The 25,402-nt window shown below is 38.2% G+C and overlaps 1 protein-coding gene across 1 annotated transcript in view; it reads left to right on the top strand.

The window, feature by feature from the left end:
- vwa8 (von Willebrand factor A domain containing 8) overlaps positions 1-25,402 on the top strand; it is a 509,572-nt gene that overhangs the window by 444,683 nt on the left and 39,487 nt on the right. The window contains exons 42-43 of the mRNA XM_051925677.1: positions 1,362-1,390; positions 23,404-23,529. Coding sequence (XP_051781637.1) covers positions 1,362-1,390; positions 23,404-23,529 — 155 coding nt within the window. The remainder of the gene's footprint in view (positions 1-1,361; positions 1,391-23,403; positions 23,530-25,402) is intronic.

The raw sequence follows: 25,402 nt of genomic DNA, 5'->3' as shown, positions 1-25,402 counted from the left end.
AAATCATATAAACAACATTAACATTCATTATCATATGAGAATATGAAGTAATATATAAGAAGCACATTGCATATAAATATAAATTATTAAACAGTAAAATGTTCTTGTATAATACGCTACTGTGGCTATTCGTTTGTCTGTCCAGGATTTTAAATCACCTGTAGCTCGCAAACCGTTTCACCCATTGACTTGAAATTTGGTACACATATACTACGTCACGTCCACTATTCGCGTTCCCACACATATGAACAAATATATATATATATACACATACATATACACACACATATACATACATAGTGCGTTGCAACACGGGCTGCGATTGTTACATGGGAGGGAGAGGACAAATCACAGCTTCCCGCTTTCTAATCGGGCTTGTGATTGCTGCTTTGACGGATGCCCAGATCCCACAGTATTTCCCCTTAGGAGAGGCGTTAGGCATGTGTAATTGAATAGCGGTGCTGCAAGTTATTGCTCTTTTTATCTTTATTTTATTTTATTGTAGAGTCAACTGACAGCTGCGCGCACCACTGCGTGCCTGGCGGATGCGTACGGCTGACGTTTTCATTGTCTACCACCTCCACTAATCATTCTTGAGGCAGATTGAAGACTTAAGTGCCAGCTTAACTGAAAAATTAAAGAAAACATACTAAGTTTAAAAAAAATCAGTTTTAACGGGAAAAGATGCCGACGAAAGAAGAGAAGCAGTGGGACGCTAGGGTGAAGAGCTGCTCATTAAGCAGCAAGCTCATCAACCTCTGAGCAAACGAATGGTAAACGTACAGAGAAAGAGGATAAATACTATGAATGGTCATGTCAAGTATATTCACTCCACGTTATCGTGCAGTGCGCTGTTACTGGTATTTTGATAAAAGAATCTGAATAACATATAGAAGCGTATAAATAATTAAACAGTAAAACATTAACATTTAAGAAGTAAAGATACATTGAGTACTACTGTAGTGCTTTCGGGTATAGTACATTTTTGTTTGCCCATTACATGCATAAATGTATACATTTTTTGGTGTACCTACCCAAGAACACGCGACATGACCCGGCAGTTAAAAATGTATCACTCCAGGAATTTTAACTCTGTTACAAAGTCATCTAATATGGTATTGCAAACGGCAGCGGGAGCGTTTCTATAAACTCAATTTAAACTTACTGTTTACACCGTGCTTTGAAGATGCATAGTATGCGACACGTGTTTCGCCGTAATTGTGGGCTCATCAGGAGTACACAGTCACTGCACTACCTTACGGGAATCGATCCTCGGACGTAGAGGCGAAGCCCCTAACGTTGTGCCACGGCGTGAGGTTCGTTCATTTGACAGCATGTAGATCGGGGTAATTACATTGCAGGCATTCGTAGTCTGATTCACAATCTGATTGTATGGGTGGTTACCTACCAGGTAACGCTTGTGGTTGGTGAGCAAGTCGGCTAACTTCTGCCACGGTGCCCTCTTTCAGTTGCGAGAAGCAGATCATACAATGGTTGAAATAGTTTAATATATATAGCAAAATCACCGCGCTTCGCAGGGGCGAATATGGTATTGCAAACGGCAGCGTTTCTATAAACTTAATTTGAAGTTACGGTGTATACCGTGCTTTGTTTCATATTCTTTTCCTACTTTATCAATTGTGTAATGTGTTTTTTGAAGAGGTTTCATTCATGGAAGTGATCACTCCTGCTGCGTTCAGTCACTTCACGTGAGCCGCTCTCTTGTGTGATGTTGCGATGTCCACGGGTTTATTTAATGTTAGCTAAGACCCGGCAGTTAAAAGTTTCTCGCTACAGCAATTTTAACTCTGTTACAAAGTGATGCAAACTCTAGTTTATACCTCGTGTCTTCTCATTAAACTTGTATCTCGCGAATATGGCATTGCAAACGGCAGCGGGAGCGTTTCTATAAAGTTAATTTAAGGTTAGGTTTATACGGTGCTTTTTTATACCTCGTGTCTTCTCATTAAACTTGTATCTCACGAATATGGTATTGCAAACGGCAGCGGGAGCGTTTCTATAAAGTTAATTTAGACTTACGGTTTACACCGTGCTTTTTTATACCTCGTGTCTTATGAAGATGCTTGTATGCGTCACTCACTCGCTTCTTATTGTTTCGCTGCCTTGTCAATTGTGTAGTGAGTGTTTTCTTCAGCACTCCTTGGGGCTCCTCCTTCTTTTGTACGTACTGAGTTCACAGTCAGTTCACGTGATTACGTGGGAGGCGTGATGACGCGACACGCAACTCAGTCTCCTACGGCCATCTTGCTGCCTTCCATTACAGTATATGGACAAAAAAGAGGTTCCAGTTATGACCATTACGCTTTGAATTTCGAAATGAAACCTGCCTAACTTTTGTAAGTAAGCTGTAAGGAATGAGCCTGCCAAATTTCAGCCTTCCACCTACACGGGAAGTTGGAGAATTAGTGATGAGTCAGTCAGTCAGTGAGTGAGTGAGTCAGTCAGTCAGTCAGTGAGGGCTTTGCCTTTTATTATTATAGATATATATATATATATATATAGCAAAATACCCACGATTTGCAGCGGAGAAGTAGTGTGTTAAAGAGGTTATGTAACCATATATATACATAAACATATATACATATATAAACATATGTACATATACATATATATATATACATACACACATCCACATATACATATATATATATATATATATATATATATATATATATATATATATATATATATATATATACAGATATATATATATATATATATATATATATATAAAATGTACATATCTACATATATATATATCTACACATATATATATATAGCAAAATACCCGCGCTTCGCAGCGGAGAAGTAGTGTGTTAAAGAGGTTATGAAAAAGTAAAGGAAACATTTTAAAAATAACGTAACATGATTGTCAATGTAATTGTGTTGTCATTGTTATGAGTGTTGCTGTCATATATATATACATATACACATATACACACACATATACACACATATACAGATATATTATATATACATATACACATATATTTTTTATATATATATTTTTTTATATATATATATATATATATATATATATATATATATATATATACACATACATACATACATATACACATAGATGCACTTACAATAACATAGAAATCAATATAAACAACATTAACATCATTATCATATGAGAATATGAAGTAATATATAAGAAGCACATTTCATATAAATATAAATTATTAAACAGTAAAATCTTCTTCAATAATTTGCTACCGTGGCTTTTCGTTGGTCTGTCCAGGATTTTAAATCACATGTAGCTTGCAAACCGTTTCACGTATTGACTTGAAATGTGGTACACATATAATAAGTCACGTCTGCTATCCGCTTTATGGGTGATGAATGTACTACTCTTTTTATGTTTATTTTATTTTAGAATCAACTCCTATCTGCGCACACCAGGGCGGCCGTGGGCAGATGCGTATGGTGTATTCACTCCATGTTATCGTGCATTGCGCTGTCACTGGTATTTTCATAAAAGAACTTGAACAATATATAAGAAGCGTATAAATTATTAAACAGTAAAACATTAACATTTAAGAAGTAAAGTTACATTGAGTACTACTGCAGTGCCTTCGGGTATACCTCATTTTTTCTTTGCCCATTACATGCTTAAATGTATACATTTTTTGGTGTACCTACCCGAGAATACGCGACATATAACCAACCATGGGAGCAGCATGGATTTTAAACACGCGTTGAGTTCATCTGCTGGTCTCCCTCGAGAAATAACTGGTAATGTTTGAGTAAAATCTACAGCGAGTAAAACGACATTACCTCCTTTTTTTTTTTTACGATCTCTGAGATCTTGCTTTTTTCGGTTCAAGGCTTCATAAGCTCTTTTATGTTCAATGTTGTACTTAATAAGTACTAATTATCCCAAACCATCATCTTTGAATGTTGCAAGACTTTCGCCTTGTATGTAGATCGGGGTAATTACATTCATTGCATTCCTAGTCTGAATCACAATCTGATTGTATGGGTGGTTACCTGGCACTGTAGGGTTGCCACCCGTCCTTTAAAATACGGAATCGTGCCGCGTTTGAGAATGAAATTGCGCGTCCCGTTTTGAATCAATACTGGACGGGATTTATCCCGTATTTTTTTTATCATTTTTTTTTTTAAAGCAGCGTCTCATGCAAATCATCCCACACGCATTTTATGAAGATGCCTCCTTTCCTACTTTTGATTGGGTAATACTTGATGTCATCGTTAGTTTGATTGGTGTTTTTAACTGTCCAGTGAGGAGGGCGTGTCTTTTAAGTACAGTCTGCAAAGTGTTGGCACTGGGATGTTGCGTCAGCGCCATAGTTGAAGCCCCTAACGTTGCGGTCAGCAAGTCGGCTAACATCCGCCATGTGCCGTCTTTCAGTTGCGAGAAGCAGATCATAGAATGGTTGAAACTGTTGCCCCTAACGTTGCGCCACGGCGTGTGCTTCGTTTATACCTCGTGTGTTCTCATTAAACTTTTATCTCGCGAATATGTTATTGCAATCCGCAGTGGGAGCGTTTCTATTAACTTAATTTAAACTTACATTTTACACCGTGCTTTGTTTCCCTTATGAACACGCTTGTATGCTTAACTCGCTCCGTTCTCAATTGTTTAATTAATTTTTTGCTCTTCGCTCTTTGCGGCTGTTCCTCCATTTCCCCCTACTTCGTTCTTTTATCTCGCGAATATGTTATTGCCATCCTTAACGGGAGCGTTTCAATAAACTGATTGAAAATAGTTTTGCATTTACCTTTTTAGTAAAAGGCGAGCTTTTAAGCCTGAGAAATCACCCCGTAAATGCACACGTTTAATTGGACATGTGTTAATATGTATGGTTACACAGTATTAAAAGACAGTGAACAACGTCAGTTACCTTTCTTCCCGCGTTTGATAAAAGGTGAGCTTTTAAGCCTGAGAAATCACCCCGTAAATGCACACGTTTAATTGCACATGTGTTAATATGTATGCTCACACAGTATTAAAAGACAGTCAAAAATTAACGTAACTTACCTTCGTTCCCGCGTGTGACTCGTGCTGTAAATGTCTTCCTTGTTTTTAGTTCACGTGATTACGTAGGAGGTGTGATGACGCGATACGTGACTCCGCCTCTTCCATTACAGTGTATGGACAAAAAATATGTTCCAGTTATGACCATTACGCGTAGAATTTCGAAATAAAACCTGCCTAACTTTTGTAAGTAAGCTGTAAGGAATGAGCCTGCCAAATTTCAGACTTCTACCTACACGGGAAGTTGGAGAATTAGTGATGAGTCAGTCAGTCAGTCATTCAGTCAGTGAGTCAGTGAGGGCTTTGCCTTTTATTAGTATAGATCAAAAACTCAAGATTCAGAGGTAGGAGTTACCTTACATTGTTGTTTAACATTTACATTTACATTTATTTGCTTAGCAGACACTTCTATTCAAAGTAGCTTACAACAGAGGTAAACATAATTGATTAACATTAGGCTAGGGGTTCAAGTGTAATAGAACAGGTAACAAAAGTTGATTTCCACAAGTGAAAAGATGTAATAACTAATAATTTATAATCACAGATTGTAATTGATAAGGCAATTAAACTTAAATAATAAATTCATCCATCCATTTTCCAACCCGCTGAATCCAAACACAGGGTCACGGGGGTCTGCTGGAGCCAATCCCAGCCAACACAGGGCACAAGGCAGGAACCAATGCCGGGCAGGGTGCCAACCCACCGTAGTAAATAACAAATTAACCAACAATATAAAAGATCAAAGAGCATAGGTTTTTTTCCCATTTCTTAATTCAGAATTATCTCAATACAAACAAAGTAGAAAATGCAGTTGAAAATTAAATCTTTCAGTGGAAATTGTATTCTTATTAGATGGCATACAGAGTCCTGTGGAAATATTTACAAGAGTTCAAAACCAGTAGTGCAAAAGTAAAATACTGAAGACTTTAAAGTTAATATTATTTTTTTCTGCCTTATTCAGCCAATGAATTGTCGTATATTTTTAAAATATTTTGTACAAGTGATTATTAATAAATGTTGTATAAAAATAATAATAAATTGATTAATCAGTGATAGACAAACATAGATGAAAACTGTACTAAACTAAGAGTTTTATGGCTCCAAGCATCTTTTTTGTAGGTTTTTATTTCAATTCACACACCCCTCATTCATGTAGTTTCATTTAAAAAGTGGTCATTTTTTGGCAGGCAAGCAAGATATCACTCCTGTTCCTGAACCTGGAAGCATTAATTAAAAGAATGAGCTCCGAGTGAGACGTGGTGTTTGTGTTCTGTCTGTTGAATTATTTACACGTTGTTGTGGGTGTGGGTGTACGAGGAAGACGTGAGCAGGAAGCTGAGGTTATAGCCTGAATTTGTCAAGGACATGGTGTTTTTAGTGGGGTGGGGAGGGGGCAAAGGAGACTGTTGTGAATAGCAGAAGCAAGAAATACAATACAACTACTTATAAATAGTCAAATGTAATCATTAGTTCTTGAATGATTATCTAGATAGATGGATAGAGTAGGTAGAAAGATGGATAGATGGGCAGACCAACAGACAGATACAGTAGATATTTTTATAAGTAAGGCTATTATGTTTTACAACTTTGAACTTTATTTGCAGGCTAGGAATTTGTCTTGGTGATATAGCCACAGACACAAAAATAGCAAAACCCTGCAGACAATACAGTATGTGACCTTATCACAACATTATATCCAACAGCAACAAATAATACTATACTGCACAATAACACAGTCCACCTTAATAAAAGGACAAGTGTCTATGTGTCCTCCCGTTTTCTGTGTCCCTGTTAAATGCCATTTGATTTGGAATGAAACGTGATGTATTTTATTTCTACGTGCATTACAAAATACATTTTAGTAGATGCTGCACTGCAAATATTAATGCTGGATTCGTCAAACAGAGAGCAACTGCTGGATGGACAGAAATCAGCTAATACACCTTAATAAATTGTGTATACTGTATCTGTGACTCTGTCCGATTACTAGGGTTAGGAAGAAAATATTCAAAATAGGCAAAATATGTGGAAAGGTTCAAAAAGTTTAAAAAAAAATACCAAATAAGGGTCTAAAAATAAGAAACTTGGTCTTATCAGCATATTTGTTGTCCAGTGGTATACAGCAGCACCAGCAGCAGCAGTGTGGTGTGACTTTCTTATACTTGCTCAGGCCACGTGAACAATGTTTACAGCTATATTGCTAATGTCTGATAACTTTGTTTGGTTGGCAATGCATGAGTGGAAATAACAATAAATCCATGACACATTGGGAAACCAAAGCCCTGAAATGACTAGGCTAGAGTCACTAAACTAGGCCAAAGTGGTATCGACCACTGCCCCATTTTCCCAGCAAAACATTTCAGCTATAAGAGTAGTCAGTTCAATGAGTGACACTAAGAGGAAGCAGTGAAAACGGGGTGCTCTAACAAAAAAGTAAAGGCTACCACAAGAGAAAGGGATCAGGTGCATATTATTATACCAGACCAAATGGGCAACCAATGTATCAAATGAAAAACCATGATGTTTGCATTGTTGTTTAAAATAAGTTAAAAACTTACCACAGTAACATGTTATTAAATTATTTATAACAACCCCCAAAATTGTCTTCTGTTTTTTCCAAATTTTTGATCACACATTGGATGTAAAAATATTGCTTCTTGTAGTATGAGAAATTGTCTTGCTGCTGGGCACTACTTGCTGTTTCTGCCTTATAAGCTTAACCATTTAGCCCCAGAGTGTTTTCTATACCCTTGGGTTTGTGTCAGCATATGTGCAACCAGGCTTGAAAGCCATCATCCAAATTGAAATGAGTTGCGAGTGTTGTTGTTTCTTGCAAATCTCGCATTTGTACATCCACTTTGAGCTTTTTCCAGTCTAGACCATGCAGCAAACTCCAGTAGAGAGGTATAAAAAGTCTTGTACCTTCTTTAACTGTAGCCACAGTAATTTGCAAAAAAAGAATGGAGATCAATATTAGGAATGCACTGTTTACAAGACATCATGCTACATCTTGATTTTTACCCACCACTATCACAGAATGTTCATTTTGAATAAGCTCTCAAGGAGGCCTAAGTGTGCTCTGTACTTCATGGAAAGGAAGACAGTAGTATGGTCCTTCTGTTTCAAAGAAGTTCAGAATCCAGAGACAGAAAGAACAGCTATGCATTTAGAAAATCATTGTTTCAATTCAGTTTGAGGCTGGCAAACATCTAGCTTTCTGGTAGTTAGCACTACTTGTAGTCATGTAGTGTGTGTAGTTAGCATGTTCTCTTCCACAATTTTCACGGTTAGTACCTCTATTGATATAATTGCTGTAAAAGGTTTATCATCTCAGCTTTACATTTGTTAAAAATCCTTCATCTATCCAATCCTCTCTTTTCGTGACACATGGGTTCGAATATAAGAGACCCCAAACACCATTCCAGCTGCATCAGGAGTAAAAATCAAACCTGAACTGGGCTGCTTCTTCATCAAAAGACACACATTTAGACAAACAGAGCCAGTTTGGAGTCTTCTGTTAATCAAACTTGCCTGTCTTTGGGTTATGGGAAAAAAAGGAGTAATGTATACATTAGGAAGAAAAATTCATTTTTAAAATTCATTTGAATTAAAATAATTTTTAAAAATTCATTTTAAAATTAATAATCTGAAGCAAACATCATCTATTTAAAAAATATGTAAATTATTAGCACACTGTAACATACATGGGCGGCACGGTGGCGCAGTGGGTAGCGCTGCTGCCTCGCAGTTGGGGGACCTGGGGACCTGGGTTCGCTTCCCGGGTCCTCCCTGCGTGGAGTTTGCATGTTCTCCCCGTGTCTGCGTGGGTTTCCTCCGTGCGCTCCGGTTTCCTCCCACAGTCCAAAGACATGCAGGTTAGGTGGATTGGCGTTTCTAAATTGGCCCTAGTGTGTGCTTGGTGTGTGGGTGTGTTTGTGTGTGTCCTGCAGTGGGTTGGCACCCTGCCCGGGATTGGTTCCTGCCTTGTGCCCTTTGTTGGCTGGGATTGGCTCCAGCAGACCCCCGTGACCCTGTGTTCGGATTCAGCGGGTTGGGAAATGGATGGATGGATGGATGTAACATACATACACAGTAAATATTAATATTTGGTTACAGGAAGACATGTTTAGCAGTAGAACGTGAACTGGCATTGCTCTGAATTCATGCAGATATTCAACTTTGTTGGAAATGGTAAATCAACAAACAAAAATTCCACCCTAAGATGTCAGAGTGATAACAAAACTTGTGTGGTTTAAAATGAAAGAAGATCATTGTTTGGCTGTTACATCAGGAAATGATATAATGTACATTACCAGTGGCAAGAAATAACATTTTAAGTGTGCTTGATTGCAAAACTAGTGACATCCTGTGTGGAAACAAAAAGTGTTTGAACTCTCCTTTGGCATTTGTACTGTACACAAAGCAGTTCCCTCCCATAGCTCTGTATAAATTTGCTTTTACTTACACATATTTTGTATATTTGGCCTCACTTGAGCACTTGCTGTTCAGACTTGGGCAGCAATATTGGCATTTAGAAAGTTAGGGAATTCTTTTAAATCTTGAAGTTGTGTCCAGCAAACTGTACACACTGGACTGGCCAGCTGCTGAATTCCATGTAGCTTGTGTAGCCATTACGTAAAGGTGCACATGTGAATTCTTCTTTTAATTGGAGATAAACTTCAACACATCTGAGAAAAGCAATGTTGTACTTTTATGGATTTATGTAACATATTCTTCTGAACCATGAAATATTTCAATTATACTGTATGTATGTATCAGAATCATATACGAGTAAAGATTTACCAAAGTAAATATTTTAACTCAATAAATAAAATACAGAAAATCTCAAGACTCTATAATTGGCTCTAAATTTAGCCATAAGACAATGCAATGATTTAAGAACTGAAGCGATATGGTCATTCTTCTTAGCTCTAGCTGTGACCTTGTTGCCATGTTTTCTATTACCTACAGAGCAGTAAGTGAACCATTTGACCTTCCTGACCATAAAGATTTACAACAGTCAGTTCTGCTTGGGACAAATGCAAGAACTACCCTTTCAGAATCCTGCAGCTTAAGATACCACTGTCATGTTGCAATACTTTGTTTTTAAAGGCTTCATTTTTTCATGAGAAACTTTTCTAATGTTTTAAAAAATGAAACTAAAATGAAGTATATTAGATTTGGGCTTAAAAATGTACCAACAGATAAACCACTAAGCTGTGCCAGATTTACAGTATGTATAAACTAAACAGACTATAGTTTATTGCCTCAGACTCAGCAGGGGTCTCATAAAATTTCAGAATTTGCTGGTATGATATTTAGAGTGTCCCTACATCCGTAGGTCATCCTCCAACAATCCAAAGATGTGTGGTGAAGCACATCGGGGTCCATGGCAGTGTACGTTTTTTTTAAACAAGACAAGTGTGGCTTAGTCTTTGTGGGCGTGGGTGCATGTTGATGGAAAACCAAGTAACCCCAGAGTGTTTAATAGAGAAATTAGCTGATTGCTTGTTTGGTGTAAGTGCCATTAGCTCAGTCATTTCCCTTTGATGCTCTGTGGGTTGTTAGTGAAAGCACTTGCACCCACCAATATTAAAGGGGTCTGACTAGGATAGAACAAAAGGAAGATAGATAGAAAAGAGAAAAGAAATCTAGGAAGAAAGATCAGTAGAAAAGAGAGAGATAGCAGAATTGGATGGGAGCTAGTTTGGATGGAAAGCAGCAAAGCGGTCAGGGAGCATAGAGAGAGGAACTCCAGGGGTGGATGAAATCATGAATGTGGAAGCAGGAGTGATCGAATGCTCCAAGGAAACTGCGGATGCCGACAGAGGTGGAAGGTTGAAGGAGCCAGGCTCAGCGCATTCCAGTGAACTCCAACAGAAGTTGGCTGGGACAGGAGTCATATATGGACCGCATTTGTCTGTGTCTCAGCCCCACTGAATGTACCTGGGAGATGGGTGAGCAGGGTGGGACATCGAAGAGAGCGAGAGAGAGAGAGAAGCTAATAAAAGGCCAATTCTGACTTATTGATTTTTAACTTCCTCATGAAATGCAATTTTCTATGGAGTTATTTAATGACCATTAATTGTGAATAAGTGTACTATGCATTTTGGCACCTAGACTTTGAGTCCTCATTGTCCTACACAATCTCAGTTCTTGACTATGGATATCTCGGGAAATGGAAGCTGTCCAGGCTGCAGGCACCTGGGGCATCATAATGTACCATCACGTCAAATGCCTACTCAGAATTTCTCTTGGATGTGTCAGTATTTGGAGCAGCTGTCTTGTATCGTGAATCCCACAGGCATCCATACGATCTAGGCTTGCTTTTCTTCTTTGTGCCCACTGCTAGCAAACTCCTCATTAATCTGATTTGGATGGGTAGGGGCAGCAATATACATATTATATATGTCATATATAATATGACATAATGAAACTCTACATTAAAAATATCCACACAATCCTCAGCTTCTGGCACTGAGAAACCAAAAATCAGAAAAAAGACAAGAAGCTACCTGTTTGTTTTGTTAGAACGACTGAATAAAAAAATTTTTACAAGTTCTAATAAAACACTTGTTGTTTTTGCAAGTTGGACACATCCTCTTTAGATGACAGATGCCAGTTTGCCTTCAGGCCAAGGCTCCAATTGTTTAACTCTTTGGTTGGTGCCATTAAATTTTCTAGAATAAAATGGAAACACTAAAGGTAAAACAGTCTTTACAATAAAGCAGAAACTAAATCAGCTAAATATGTTTACATTTTCTTTTATTGTATGATAATCCTTTGTTTCTGCTGTTTCCATGCTCTGACTATGTTTTGTCTTTTTGTTTTAGTACGTCTTTGTGTAGTATTGCTCATTTAAACCTGATAATAGCAGTGCTTCAGTACTGTGTGTGGCAACTATCACGTTTTAACAAAAATATGCAGACTTGTCAGCCAAATCTGTAACATGGTATCACGATCTCTGGTCTGCAGCACTCAGACCAAGTTACCACCTTAAAGATTCTGCTGTAATGAAGAACTTCTATTATTAAGACACTGTATGTATAGTCTTTTATCCATTTTCATTACTATACAGTACATAAAATTGCATTTTTTCATTTATGTTTTATAGTCTAGGTCTTTTTATATGTATGTTTATGTATGTACATATCTTATAGTCTAGTAAGTTGCTGTTATTACATCATTATTGTAGAAAATTAGAACTAATTTCTTCGTAGTAGTCTTATAGTATGTTAAAAGAGTATTTTTCAGGATTTGTTTTAATTTATCTTTAAATAGTTGTGGCTTTGTTTGTAATTGGCTACTATGAGTGGCAGTTGTTAGATGTGGAGTCACATTCCAAGTAATTAGAATCCATTATATCCATCATGAAAGCATTCCATATATATTGGATTACAAATTTCAAATCCATGTTTCATCACACAAGAAGAAAAGACTCAATTATTTAAATGATCCTTGATTTAAATGTTAATTTAACAAAGTACAAGCTGATGAATTGTAGTTTAAATGGAGAAGCAGAGCAGATAAAGACATCATTGTCATTGAACTGCTTTATGTGCAAAAATGTTAAATTTGTTTTTACCCTATTAAAATCCATGTTCATGCCTTTATAGTAGCTTGGGAAAATGTGTTAGATCAATGGTGCACATGATTAACATAATATTGTAAGCAATTGCTATATATTACATAATATAATTTTGTATAATGTAAAATTCTCAAAATTGCTTAATCCATCTGAGGGTCACAGAGAGTAGAGCCAGTCCAGGTAGTACTGGCATAAGGCAGGAGCCACAGCAGCCTTAGATGGGTCCATTCACACACTCACCCACACAGGGCCTGTTTGGATTAACCTGTTAACCTAAACACTGTTTTTTGGCAACTAGGATTAAAATCAGATTACCAAATTGAAACCCATTGCAGGCATGGGGAGGAAGTAAAAAAAAACTTACAGAAATGCTGTGTTCATACCCAGAATCTGTGAGGCAGCAAGTTTAAGTACTGCACCACCAACTGGCCTAGCTGTATATTAACACTCCATAGATTATTTGGTTGCCTTGTTTATTGAACTTGGTAGAACAGAGCTAATTAGTATGGTATGTGTTAATTCTAAATGATTAAATATCACCACAGTTTTGTCACTGTTATGTTAATCATTACTGTTGCTAACATACTTGCTTTTTCCAGTTATTAGAAAAAATAATTTCTAAGATTATTTCAGAATTAATAATTTTGCAGTGTGAAATAATCCATCCATCCATCCATTTTCTAACCCGCTGAATCCAAACACAGGGTCACGGGGGTCTGCTGGAACCAATCCCAGCCAACACAGGGCACAAGGCAGGAAACAATCCCGGGCAGGGTGCCTTTCCGAACACAGGGTCACGGGGGTCTGCTGTAGCAAATCCCAGCCAACACAGGGCAGGAACCAATCCCGGGCAGGGTGCCAACCCACCGCAGGACACACACAAACACACCCACACACCAGGGCCAATTTAGAATAGCCAGTCCACCTAACCTGCATGTCTTTGGACTGTGGGAGGAAACCGGAGCGCCCGGAGGAAACCCACGCAGACACAGGGAGAACATGCAAACTCCACGCAGGGAGGACCTGGGAAGCGAACCCAGGTCCCCAGGTCTCCCAACTGCGAGGCAGCAGCGCTACCCACTGCACCACCGTGCCGCCCGTGTGAAATAATGCACTACAATAATCAAAGTGTAACTGGTGATTGTCAGTAATGATATTTAATACGATTACTTCAACATACTAATAAACACTGCTGTCATTTCTTGCAGACAGACATTGCTAAATATAATTTTAAATATTGTGTTTATTGAATGATCCATACTGTTATCAGTAAGCTTATCTTCACAGTGCATATGCAAAGACATGGCATGACTTATGTCCATTATCAAGTTTGCTAAATCCATCTGACTTTATGGGGTATGTTGTGAAAATTAAAATTTTAACGTTTTTTAGCCATTGAAAGAAAAATAGACTGCATTTTCAAGAAAAAGCTGAAAAACTGAAACTGTCTGCATGGAAATAAATGAGAAAGACAATATACGAGAAGGTCACCTGCTCTTGAATCACAATTTCAGCATAATCAAAATGCAATTGGTTCTAAAACACAATGGCAGTATTTCAGGATTTTAATTTTCCCAGAGGGTGGCATAGTTGCACATTGGTAAACTAGCTTATAACACATGGGAGTTTGGTTCAGCTCCCTGTCAGATCTCATTCTATATGTGTGCACCCTGGATCTGTGCAGGTTATCACTTGTCTGCTTGTCTTAACTGGGGACTCTGAATTGTCCCAGAGTGGGTAAGTGGATGTGTATGTGTCAGTATGTTTTTTTGCATCCAGGAGAAATGCAATTATGGAGAAGGTAAGTTCAGAAAATGGAAAGATGGAGGGATATGTTTTGAATTACAAAATTCCAGAAGTATGCAGTTTAGATTAACTGACAATTCTGAACTGGCAAGATGTGAGTGAATGTAATTGTGTGTGTAAGATATGTAGTTAAGCTTACCAGACAAAAAAATAGTCACTGCTGGCTAAACCTTATCTAATAGCATGTAACTCCTCCGTGAAGCTGAAAAACACATACTGTTTTGTCTGGCATGGACACCATAAGTTTGTGGAAGTAGGCAACATCAGTTTTCAATCTTCCAGTGCCAAATCTCACTGTTCAGCCAAACTTTTCAAATGGCTCTACTGGCATTTCATTTCTTGCTCTACATAATCCCACAGATTTTCAAATCTAGGGATTTTGCAATCCAGTCGAGATACGAGAATGCTTCAGAATGTTCTTTCCGACAGTTTTCATCTTAGAAAATGGGGGTAGCCATTCTGTGTGTACTCTGGAGATGAAGCACATAAGGTAGTTCATGGTCATCCAGAAGACTAATGTAGCACTTCTGGTCAAGTGCTCCATCACCTTAAACAAAGGACCCATTTCTTCATTAATGAAACACCCCCAGAACATCAGACAGCGGCTTCCACTTCAACCAGCAGCACCTTCCACACAGTCCTCATGGAAGGCTTCATGCACTTTACGATGTACCTGTCACCTCACATCAGCATGTTTTAACAGTCTAGTGTTTGTGGTTCTGCGTTCAATGTAACAATGTGAATAAGTGTTATCGAATGCCTATTTCATAGTACTCTGCTCAAGATATCTACGGCACACAGTTCCATTCTGAGTGTCTGTTTGATATGGCATGTTTTTGTCAATCATTCATGTCTGTCATGCAACCAGTATTTCACACAGAGGACCAAATACTCGTGGCAAACCACTACTCCTCACTCTGTGAACCACGATTTGTAGGAAGGTATTCATACTGCGATGACTCCTTTTTTGTCCAGTGAGTTTATGGAAAATTAGTGGACAGACTTTACTGGAGAAATGAATGAAATGATGATGAATGAAGAACTCAAGTGGTAGCCTGTATTTTATTGCTGATGTCCTTAAAAGTTATGTGTTTACCTTTCTTTTGTTTTTTTTTTCCTACTCCCATTGCTGATGCTGTTTATTAAATTCAGGTAGCTGGGCACAGTGTTTCTAAGTTAGACCTGGCATATTTCTTTACTGTTTTTTTATAATGCAACCAAGTAGACTCTCAAGAACTATGCAATAATGTGTAAGATAGACATACACATGTGTCATTTATCACAGATACGTTATGGCACAATGGGATATTATAATAAACATTGTTCACAGAGTGTTGAGATGACCCCTCAATGACACCTTCTACAGCTGATGACCCTGGCAGCAGCTCCCCAGAAGTTCTCTAGATCACTCTCTGGAGACATTCTGCTTTCTTTTCACAAAACTTCCTTAGAACTAATTTGCAAATGTTTTCTGCCATATCATTGATCTCAAGGGACTTATTAAATAAATCATTTTCTGTTTCTATTTTTTCTTTTCTTTTTTTATATAAATAATTGAAAAGCCTCTTTAGAATTCTCAATCAACTTTGACTTTAGAGAGTTTTGTAAATCATTGATAAAAAACCCTAGTTGATTTTATTAAAATTCTATTTTTAAATCAGTATAACAAATGTATAAAATTAAGGTGCTGTTTTCATTGCCACCTTACAAACTACCAGCAAACCATTGTGGAGATACAGTTCTGTGTTTTAGTACCCTTCTTAACAGCTTCTTAACACAATACAGATAAATTTAAGAAGTTCATCTAAACTAGTTGAGTGACATATTTACCACAGTTCTTTTACTTTACCTTCTATGAAAACCTTAACACAGTGTGGTGGATGGCTGGAGCCCTTGCCCAGACAGGACACCCCTATAATAGAAGGACCAGGAGAGAGGACGTATCCAGGACAATACCTCCCCAGGAACACATGAGTGCAATCCTGCTGGATTACATCAGAGCCACGGGTTTGAAGCTTAGAAGCTCAACCCTACTGGGGCCCGTGGCCACTGCCAATGGGCACCTGGACAGTTCCAGAGCCCTGGACTGGGATACTTCTGGGTGCCCTTGCAGTACTTCTGCCACACCCAGAAGTGCTGCCAGAAGGGGATCTGAGAGCACCTGGAGCTCTTCCAGGTGCATTATAAAAGAGGCCGCCACACTTGGTTTGAAGCAGCAGAGTCGGGAGGAGGTGGACAAAGCTTGAGGGAGGAGTGGAGGTGGCAGAAGAAGAGTCAAAGAGAGAGAAGAAAGAACTGTGTTTGGTTTTCTTGTGCTTTATTGTACTGTGCTCTGTAGTGGGGAGAGAAGAGATAGTGCTGCCCCACTTGGAATAAAAGGTGTGTGTTGGAAAGTATTTGCGTCTGCCTGTCTGTGTCGGGTAGGGTGGCTGGTACGCCTCCTGGGCATCACAACAGGCATATACTGATAGATGAACTCATTGTTTTACAGATAGTAGTAATGTGGATTGTGCAGAGCCCAAGTTGACTTTGAATTTCCAAGTTTAACACATAAGTGTATAAACTCAACAGTGTCTAAACATTTCGCTGTTTCATTCATGCCAGGGAAGATGGTTCCAAAATCATATCTGATGAGGTCATATTACTTGCTGGTTACTGTGTCATCTTTGATTCATCTTTTCTCCCTAAGTATTAATGTATTTTGTCAGTGTGAGGTTTAAATTCTGGATGTCAGACAGTATTTGTATACTGTGTATGTCTTATTCTGTTGTTAATCACGATACCTGGTCAACTCTCTTATTAAAATTTCTCTGGGCAGGAAAATTCCCCATCATAGGGAAAAGAAATGGTCTTCATGAAGTGTGGAATACATAAACTGTATGTCTGTTTTCTGGTCTATGATTGACTTGTTCAAAATGAGTTGCTAAAGTCTTTATAACTCATGCTTTCTTACTAGTGCTGCTTGTTACAGTGTTTGCACTAAAAACTTGTTATCTGCAAGTGTAATGATCCAGTAATTCATACCAACATGTTAGAAAAAGTACTGGAATGCCCTGTATCCTTACGAGGGATGTCTGATCGGAAGTGAGCCGATCTGGGAAGAATAGAATTTTTTTAATGTTGTCTCCCTGAAGGTGAATAAACTTCTCCCAGCAGTGTTCCAACCTTTGGATGACCATGTTAAAAAATTCAACTTTTTGTGACTCACACTACTGCACCATCTCATCACTGACAGCATCATCAGTGTGAAAATGGGGACCATGCAGGGGTTTGTTGATCTCAGGAAAGGGACAGAAGTCAGAAGACAAAAATGAGGCTGGGTTTGAAGTTGCATTTTGGCAATGTTTCCACCATCATGTATGTTTGGTGTGGTCGTACATTGTCATAGCAAAAGAGGTATCCAAGGGACAACTTTTTGGGATGATTCCCAGCAATGGGACGCAGAGGGGACAGTTTTCGAGTGAAAGTTGACAGAAATTACAAACAAGGCCTGGTCTACTTAAGAAAAACATTTTACATACCTGACATAAGTCCTTCATAGGTAGGCTAACTTCCCATCAGACACCCCTCATATTTTGAAAATACTATTATTAAATTTGTGAAAGCAATTCCAAATTCTTCAGCCATTTTTGGAAAATTGAATAATTAAGTGATTAGCATGATAGTTTAGAAATTACAGTAGCCTTGCTTCCTCACAGCACAGGGACCCCACTTTGATTGTAGCCATGGATGCCTTTTCTTTGGAGTTTGCGTATTCTCCTTTTGTTCACTTGTTTTCTCCTCACAGTTGTTAAACAGACATGCTGTTAGGCAAATTGAGACCTGTCAATTCTGTGTGAATGACCATTGACTAATGATGGACAGGCTGCTTGTCTCTTCACTTGTTTAGAATAAAGCAAGGATAGAAAATATATATATGTACGGTGCCATCAAAAATTGTTTACACCACCTGATTCCTTCCAGATTTCCATATTATTGTAGTAAATTTTAACAAATTTTAATTCTATTGTAGATATTACATAAAAGGGTCCATGAGTGAAAAAATAATGGAATTTTGATTCTTATATAATATGTTTTTTTAAGAAATGTATGCAATAGCCAGTACCCTTTGTGAAAATGCAATTCCTCTCATGGGCTTAATAGTTGGCTATGTCATTTATGGTATTGATAAGTGCAACCAGTTATTTACTGTAGTTATTGATTTGTCCTTCATCTCTGGCCCTCTACTGGCTTACACGCGGAGTGGTGGCTCTGAGGCTAGGGATCTGCACAGGCAATCGGAAGGTTGCTGGTTCGAATCCCGTAAATGCCAAAAGGGATGCTCTGTTGGGCCCTTGAGCAAGGCCCTTAACCTGCAATTGCTGAGCGCTTTGAGTAGTGAGAAAAGCGCTATATAAATGCAAAGAATTATTATTATTACAGATTTGTTAGTGACAGTTGTGGGTTTTCAAGCATGAACTGCTTGTTTGGAGTCTTGCTGCAACATCCCAATGGGTTTTGTTTTTGGACATTGACAAGGCCATTCTTTCATTTATACTGGCTTCTTTGTTTCACAGCCATTGCATTGCTACAAAAACAACAACAACATTTATTTATACAGTATAGCACATTTTCATACAAATAATGTAGCTCAAAGTGCTTTACATAATGAAGAAAGAGAAAAAGACAAAATAAATAAGAATTAAAATAAGGGAACACTAATTAACATAGAATAAAAGTAAGGTCCGATGGCCAGGGAGGACAGAAAAAAAAAAAACTCCAGATGGCTGGAGAAAAAAAATAAAATCTGCAGGGGTTCCAAGGCCACGAGACCACCCAGCTCCCTCTAGGCATTCTACCTAACATAAATGACCTCAATCAGTCCTCATTGTATTCAGGGTTCTCATGGAAGAACTTGATGATGACTGTCATCAAGTGGTCATCAGTGGACTTCTGGCATTTAATCCATCAATGTAGGGACATCACGGTGCTTTGATTAGGTGGTGGTGGTGCAAATCACCACCACAGAAAACCGGAAAAAGAACAGCAGAGAAAGTAGGGTTTAGTACGGATTTTGGAGCCACCATGAATAATAATGATAATTAATTGAATATACAGAGCATCAGGATTAAACTAAAATGAAGCTATGAGAAAGCCATGTTAAAGTAATGTGTTTTCAGCAGTGTTTTAAAGTGCTCCACTGTATTAGCCTGGCAAATTCCTATTGGCAAGCTATTCCAGATTTTAGGTGCATAACAGCAGAAGGCCGCCTCACCACTTCTTTTAAGTTTAGCTCTTGGAATTCTAAGTAGGCACTCATTTGAAGATCTAAGGTTACGATTGGAATATTGTGAAAGACATTCTGAAATATAAGATGGAGCGAGATTATTTAAGGCTTTGTAAACCATAAGCAGTACTTTAAAGTCAATTCTAAATGACACAGGTAACCAATGTAGTGACATCAAAACTGGAGAAATGTGCTCGGATTTTCTTTTCCTAGTAAAGATTCTAGCAGCTGCATTCTGCACTAGTTGCAAACGATTTATGTCTTTTTTGGGTAGTCCTGAGAGGAGTGCGTTACAGTAATCTAGTAGACTGAAAACAAAAGCGTTGACTCTACTGCATGACTATACTGCATTGCATGTTCAGCTCAAAGATAGATGGTATGGCATTCTGTTCAAGAATCATTTTATAGAGAACAGAGTTTGCAAATATTCTGAGTCTTGATGTAGCAAAGCATTTCCACACTGTAGCACTTTCATCACCCTGACAGAGTGCTGCTAGATGGTTCCTACTTATGATGCCATCTTATCTTTTTCTCCGTACATAACAGGACCCATTTCGGCAATACTCATCCGTCTGCCAAACACTTTTCCAGAACTCTTGACGATCATCCAATTTCATAATTGTACATTTGAGAATTATAATTACATGCTTAAGAATTAAAAAGGCTAACTTAATGTTAAGTTATACAGCATGATGTGTAGAGTAGAAGTTCAAGGAGGTTATGGAAAAGCTTTATAACACACTGCTGTGGTCGCATCTGGAGTACTGTGTACAGTTTTGGTCTCCAGTCTACAAAAAGGACATAGCAGCTCTAGAAAATTTCCAGAGATTCCAGAGCTTCAGGGGTTAAGTTATGAGAAAAGATTTAAAGAGTTGAGCCTTTTCAGTTTAAGCAAATGAAGATTTAAAATTATGAAGGGAATTACTACAGTGGACAAGACCATTTTTTTAAAATGAGTTCATCAAGAACACTGGAACACAATTGAAAACTTGTTAAGGGTAAGTTTCACACAAACATTACAGAAAATCCAAGCAAAATGACACTGTGTATTGGCTAACTAAAAAGATTACAATATGCAAGCTTTGGAGGCAACTCAGGCCCCTTCTCTTTACACAGAGAACCATAGACACCTGGATTAAGTTACTAAGTAGTTTGGTAGAGTGTAGAACTTTAGGGACTTTCAAAGCTAGACCTGATGTTATTGTAGAAGAAGTAAGTGGAGAGGGCTGAGGAGCTTTGTTGGGCTGAATGTCCTGTTCACCTCTAGATTTTTCTAATGGTCTAATGAGACAAGCACTCATGTTCTTATTATTGAGCATAGTCTGGCAGATGCCTAGATATTCTAGAGTTCTTTATAATTTCATAGAAAATTTAATGCTAGAGAGATTTTGATGGGACCGCCACTCATGTGAAGGTCATTTGGACAATACATATGGCTTTGACCTTGTTCCAGTAGAGCCTCAGAGAGTTAGACAAGGCTTGGTTGACTGTTTAGACTAAACTTTGCTCTTCAGGATTTTATAAATTTTTTTGCTGCTGTCCACCTAGAACCTATCTTCCATGAAATTTAATGTGAAAATAAAAGCTGGTCTAAAGCAGGCCTAATTGTTTTCTGAAGTACTGAAGCAATAGCTTAATTACACAATTTGATATGCAGATATTTGGCGATTGAACAATTGTCATATTCATACCTGAAGTGTGCATGTTTCATTACTAAAAAATAAGGTGCAAAATTCTTGTCACCTCTTTTGACTGTATTCTCTTTATGTTTACAGCTCATTAAAAATAAAATGTGTGTTAATGGAGGAAACTATACAGGGAGCAGGTACTTTTTGATGAAGTGTTTGTTATTCAAGTTTAACACGTCCCAATTTGTATTTGTGAGGTGAGCACCGGTTAATAAAATAGCATGTTCAGGTCATACTCATCGTACATTTTGCAGTATTAACAATTTGAGCCAGATGTCTTCTTTCCTTCCATCCTTTGACTTACCTCTCTGCTCTTTAAAGTCAAAATTTATTACAGGACCTTATGAAAATTGAACAGATACTATTGATGCTACAATGAGGCAGTGCTTTTACATAAAAATAGTTCTGCTTTGTCCCATCGCTTGAACTGCATGGGAGAATTTGTGACTCATCATATAGTATGGATGGATGGACGGACGGCAGACAGACAGACAGACAGACAGACAGACAGACAGACAGACAGACAGGCAGGCAGGCAGGCAGGCAGGCAGGCAGGCAGGCAGGCAGGCAGGTAGATAGATAGATAGATAGATAGATAGATAGATAGATAGATAGATAGATAGATAGATAGATAGATAGATAGATAGATAGATAGATAGATAGATACTTTATTAATTCCAAGGGGAAATTCACATACTCCAGCAGCAGCATACTGATACAAAACAATATTAAATTAAAGAGTGATAAAAATGCAGGTATAACAGACAATAACTTTGTATAATGTTAACGTTTACCCCCCCCCGGGTGGAACGGAACAGTCGCATAGTGTGGGGGAGGAACGATCTCCTCAGTCTGTCAGTGGAGCAGGACAGTGACAGCAGTCTGTCGCTGAAGCTGATCCTCTTTCTGGAGATGACACTGTTTAGTGGATGCAGTGGATTCTCCATAATTGACAGGAGCCTGCTGAGCGCCCGTCGCTCTGCCACGGATGTCAAACTGTCCAGCTCCGTGCCTACAATAGAGCCTGCCTTCCTCACCAGTTTGTCCAGGCGTGAGGCGTCCCTCTTCTTTATGCTGCCTCCCCAGCACAGTATGTCAGTATGGCCTTAAAGCAATGTTATGTTATTGTCAACAAGTATATACAAGTTCAGCCAAAACAGGCTGCATTCCAGTTTTGCTTGTTCATAAAATGTAGGTTGTAAATATTGGAATAAAATGAAACATATGTAATGTGTCTGATTCTAACGCAAGAGTTTCCATTGTTGCTCTACATTTACTTGCAATAAGGCTGCAAGTTACAGCAGATGTAATTTTATAAATCTCTGATTTGATAGTACTAGCACAGTCCTTCGTTTGACAAAGGCAGCTAAAACATTTGATTCTTAATGGATCAGACAGATTTTTACCAAGCTGCATTTTACAAGATGCCTGTCATGGGAAAACATGCTCTCTCCCTTTCTCTCATTGTGCAAAACAAGGGAGAGAGACTTACAAAAAATAGAGATGCAAAGCAACTTGCTGAAAGATGATGGGTATTTCTTTGTATGGGAGGTCATCTCCTGGAGCAAAGTGTATATACGTATATAATACAGCAGATGTTACAAGTGAACCTCATTTCTGCAATAATTTCTGTGTGAGTGTTAGCTCAAAATACTTCTGAATCTGTCTACCCCAAATGACAGCTTTTTCTGACTGCATCACAGAATGTAAGAGTGATTGTGGCGAGTATTTTGTGTAGAGCTGTGTCCCTTTGAACTGGCACCCCGCTAAGGGTCCTTGCTTTTCACCCAGTGCTCTAGCTTGAGCCACCCAATAGAATTCAGCAGGTTTGATCATTGGTTGAATGGACCACATAATGCAATTGGTATGTGACATTCTGGCATTATATTTTATAGTCTTTCTAATGCTCCTGTACCAGCAGCTAATGTTACATTAAATGTTCAATAAAAGATTGGTCACAGGCCAAAAAAAAAAATCAATGCAATAAAGTTTTTGATGACGACTGCTGATTGTTTGCCATTTCTTTTAGGCTAAAGGAAAAGAGAGGCAGTGGCTAAAAAACCAGGCAGTTGGTGAATTGGATGATGCCAAGATTATCGATGGACTAACAGGGGAAAAAAACATTTACAAGAGGAGAGGAGAGAAGGACCCTGAGGTGATGTTTTGCATATGATGTCATTAAACCTTTTTATTTTTTAATGTGCCTAAATATTAAATAAATGATTACATTTAAATTATGGCTGTTTTGAGCAAGCAGGTGAGAAGAAAAACAGAATTTTAAGCAATGCAGATTTTGTTTGTTCTTACACTGTTAGCAATCCAGACCCTCACTGGTTACTCCTGCATCATCACACCATAATGCAGGCAAATGTCAATGACCCTATCTAAAAAATATAAGTTGGTAAAGTAGGGTCCATCGTTGCTAATGACACATTTTTCCTATGGTTACAATGCATTCCAAAACCAAAAGTGATAATGCAATCAAAACGACAGTGCCCACTAAACACCAGGGGCCTCATGTATAACGCTGTGCGTAGAACTCACACTATAACATGGCGTAAGCACAAAAGCGGGAATGTGTGTATGCACAGAAAAATCCAGATGCAGGAATCTGTACGTATGCAAACTTTCACGTTCTTCCACTACATAAATCCCGATCAGCGTGAAAAGTAACACACGTGCACGCGCCTTCTGTCCCGCCCCAACTCCTCCCAGAATTACGCCTCTTTGAATATGCAAATAAATATAAATAGCCTTCTGTGAAAAGACAATGGAAAAAGCACGGGGGGAAATATAAGAATTTCAGCAAATACCAAGTGGAGGCAAAGGAAAAACGTACTATTTGTTGGTTTAAACAGTGGTATAATCAACAAAAGGAAGTTGATCGAGTGACAGAGTGTCGGAAAAGCTCGAAGGCTCAAGTTCACAAAGTCACACAGTGCCCGAAATAAAAAAGAAATCACATATCAAAGTCGCCTTGAAAAGGCAAGTCGTAGCCCACCGTCTGAGTGTCATATGAAAGCTTATTAGGGTACAGACAAAAAAAATAGGCACGAAATGTTAACTTTAATCTCGAAATTTCCACTTTAATCACGTAGTTTATTTTGCCATTAAAGTAGAACATCATAAACTTCATCTTAAAATCGTTTAATTTACTAGTTTCTCAAATCCCATTGTAACTAAAGTAGCACGTTAAATGCTTTGTTCTGTATTTGATCTTCTATGTGCTCTGTGTGTGAATCACTACCTGCTTCTTAAACGGGATTTCTCTTTCTCCGACAGGACACATAATCCATTACATTCATGATATTACAGCTCTCTGAATAATTAAAATACTGAGATGTATACGTGATATCTTTTTCATGATGATAGGAATGAAAGCATGTTATTAAACATGGGAACACGGTGGCGCAGTGCTTGTTCATGTCTCACGCAAGAGGCTTGCTGCGCCATGCGCGACCTTCGATGAAATAATTTACTACAGAAGTACTGTCTCTTTCAAACGTACTAACCTCCAATTCCTGTCCTTACTTTTCTTTCTCCAAAAACCCAATCGCCACACAATCAGCTATATAGACGTGAAGCCATCTGTAAGCTTAACACGCCGATTCTTCAGAACTTTTAAGGAACATTGAAATATCTTCGTAGTACATGCTTAATTATTATATCCGTCTATCCTTCCAGTGTCGCGTCAGCACCAGCAAGAATACAACGCAATGCAGGAACAATGCCTGAACTAGCTAGCGCTGCGGCACCATGTCCTCACATGTTTAATTATTAACAATAAAGATTATTTAAATGAAGTTAAAGTTTTATCTGTATAATATAATCAACATATTTTGCTGCATTTCATCTTAAAAATGATTTCATCATCATATGTAAATACGCGCTTCATAAAGTGGCGCAGGTTGTGCAATATTATAACTGTAGTGCAAGTTTACAGTGAGGTGATTGTACTTATAAGTAAACAGTTCTACAAGGAGCACCTGATGGACTGATTGAGTGCGTTTATAGTTCTTGTGAAACTT

Source organism: Erpetoichthys calabaricus, chromosome 4 (genome assembly GCF_900747795.2).
Source record: "Erpetoichthys calabaricus chromosome 4, fErpCal1.3, whole genome shotgun sequence".
NCBI lineage: Eukaryota > Metazoa > Chordata > Cladistia > Polypteriformes > Polypteridae > Erpetoichthys > Erpetoichthys calabaricus.
This window is presented reverse-complemented; position numbering and strand designations above follow the sequence as displayed.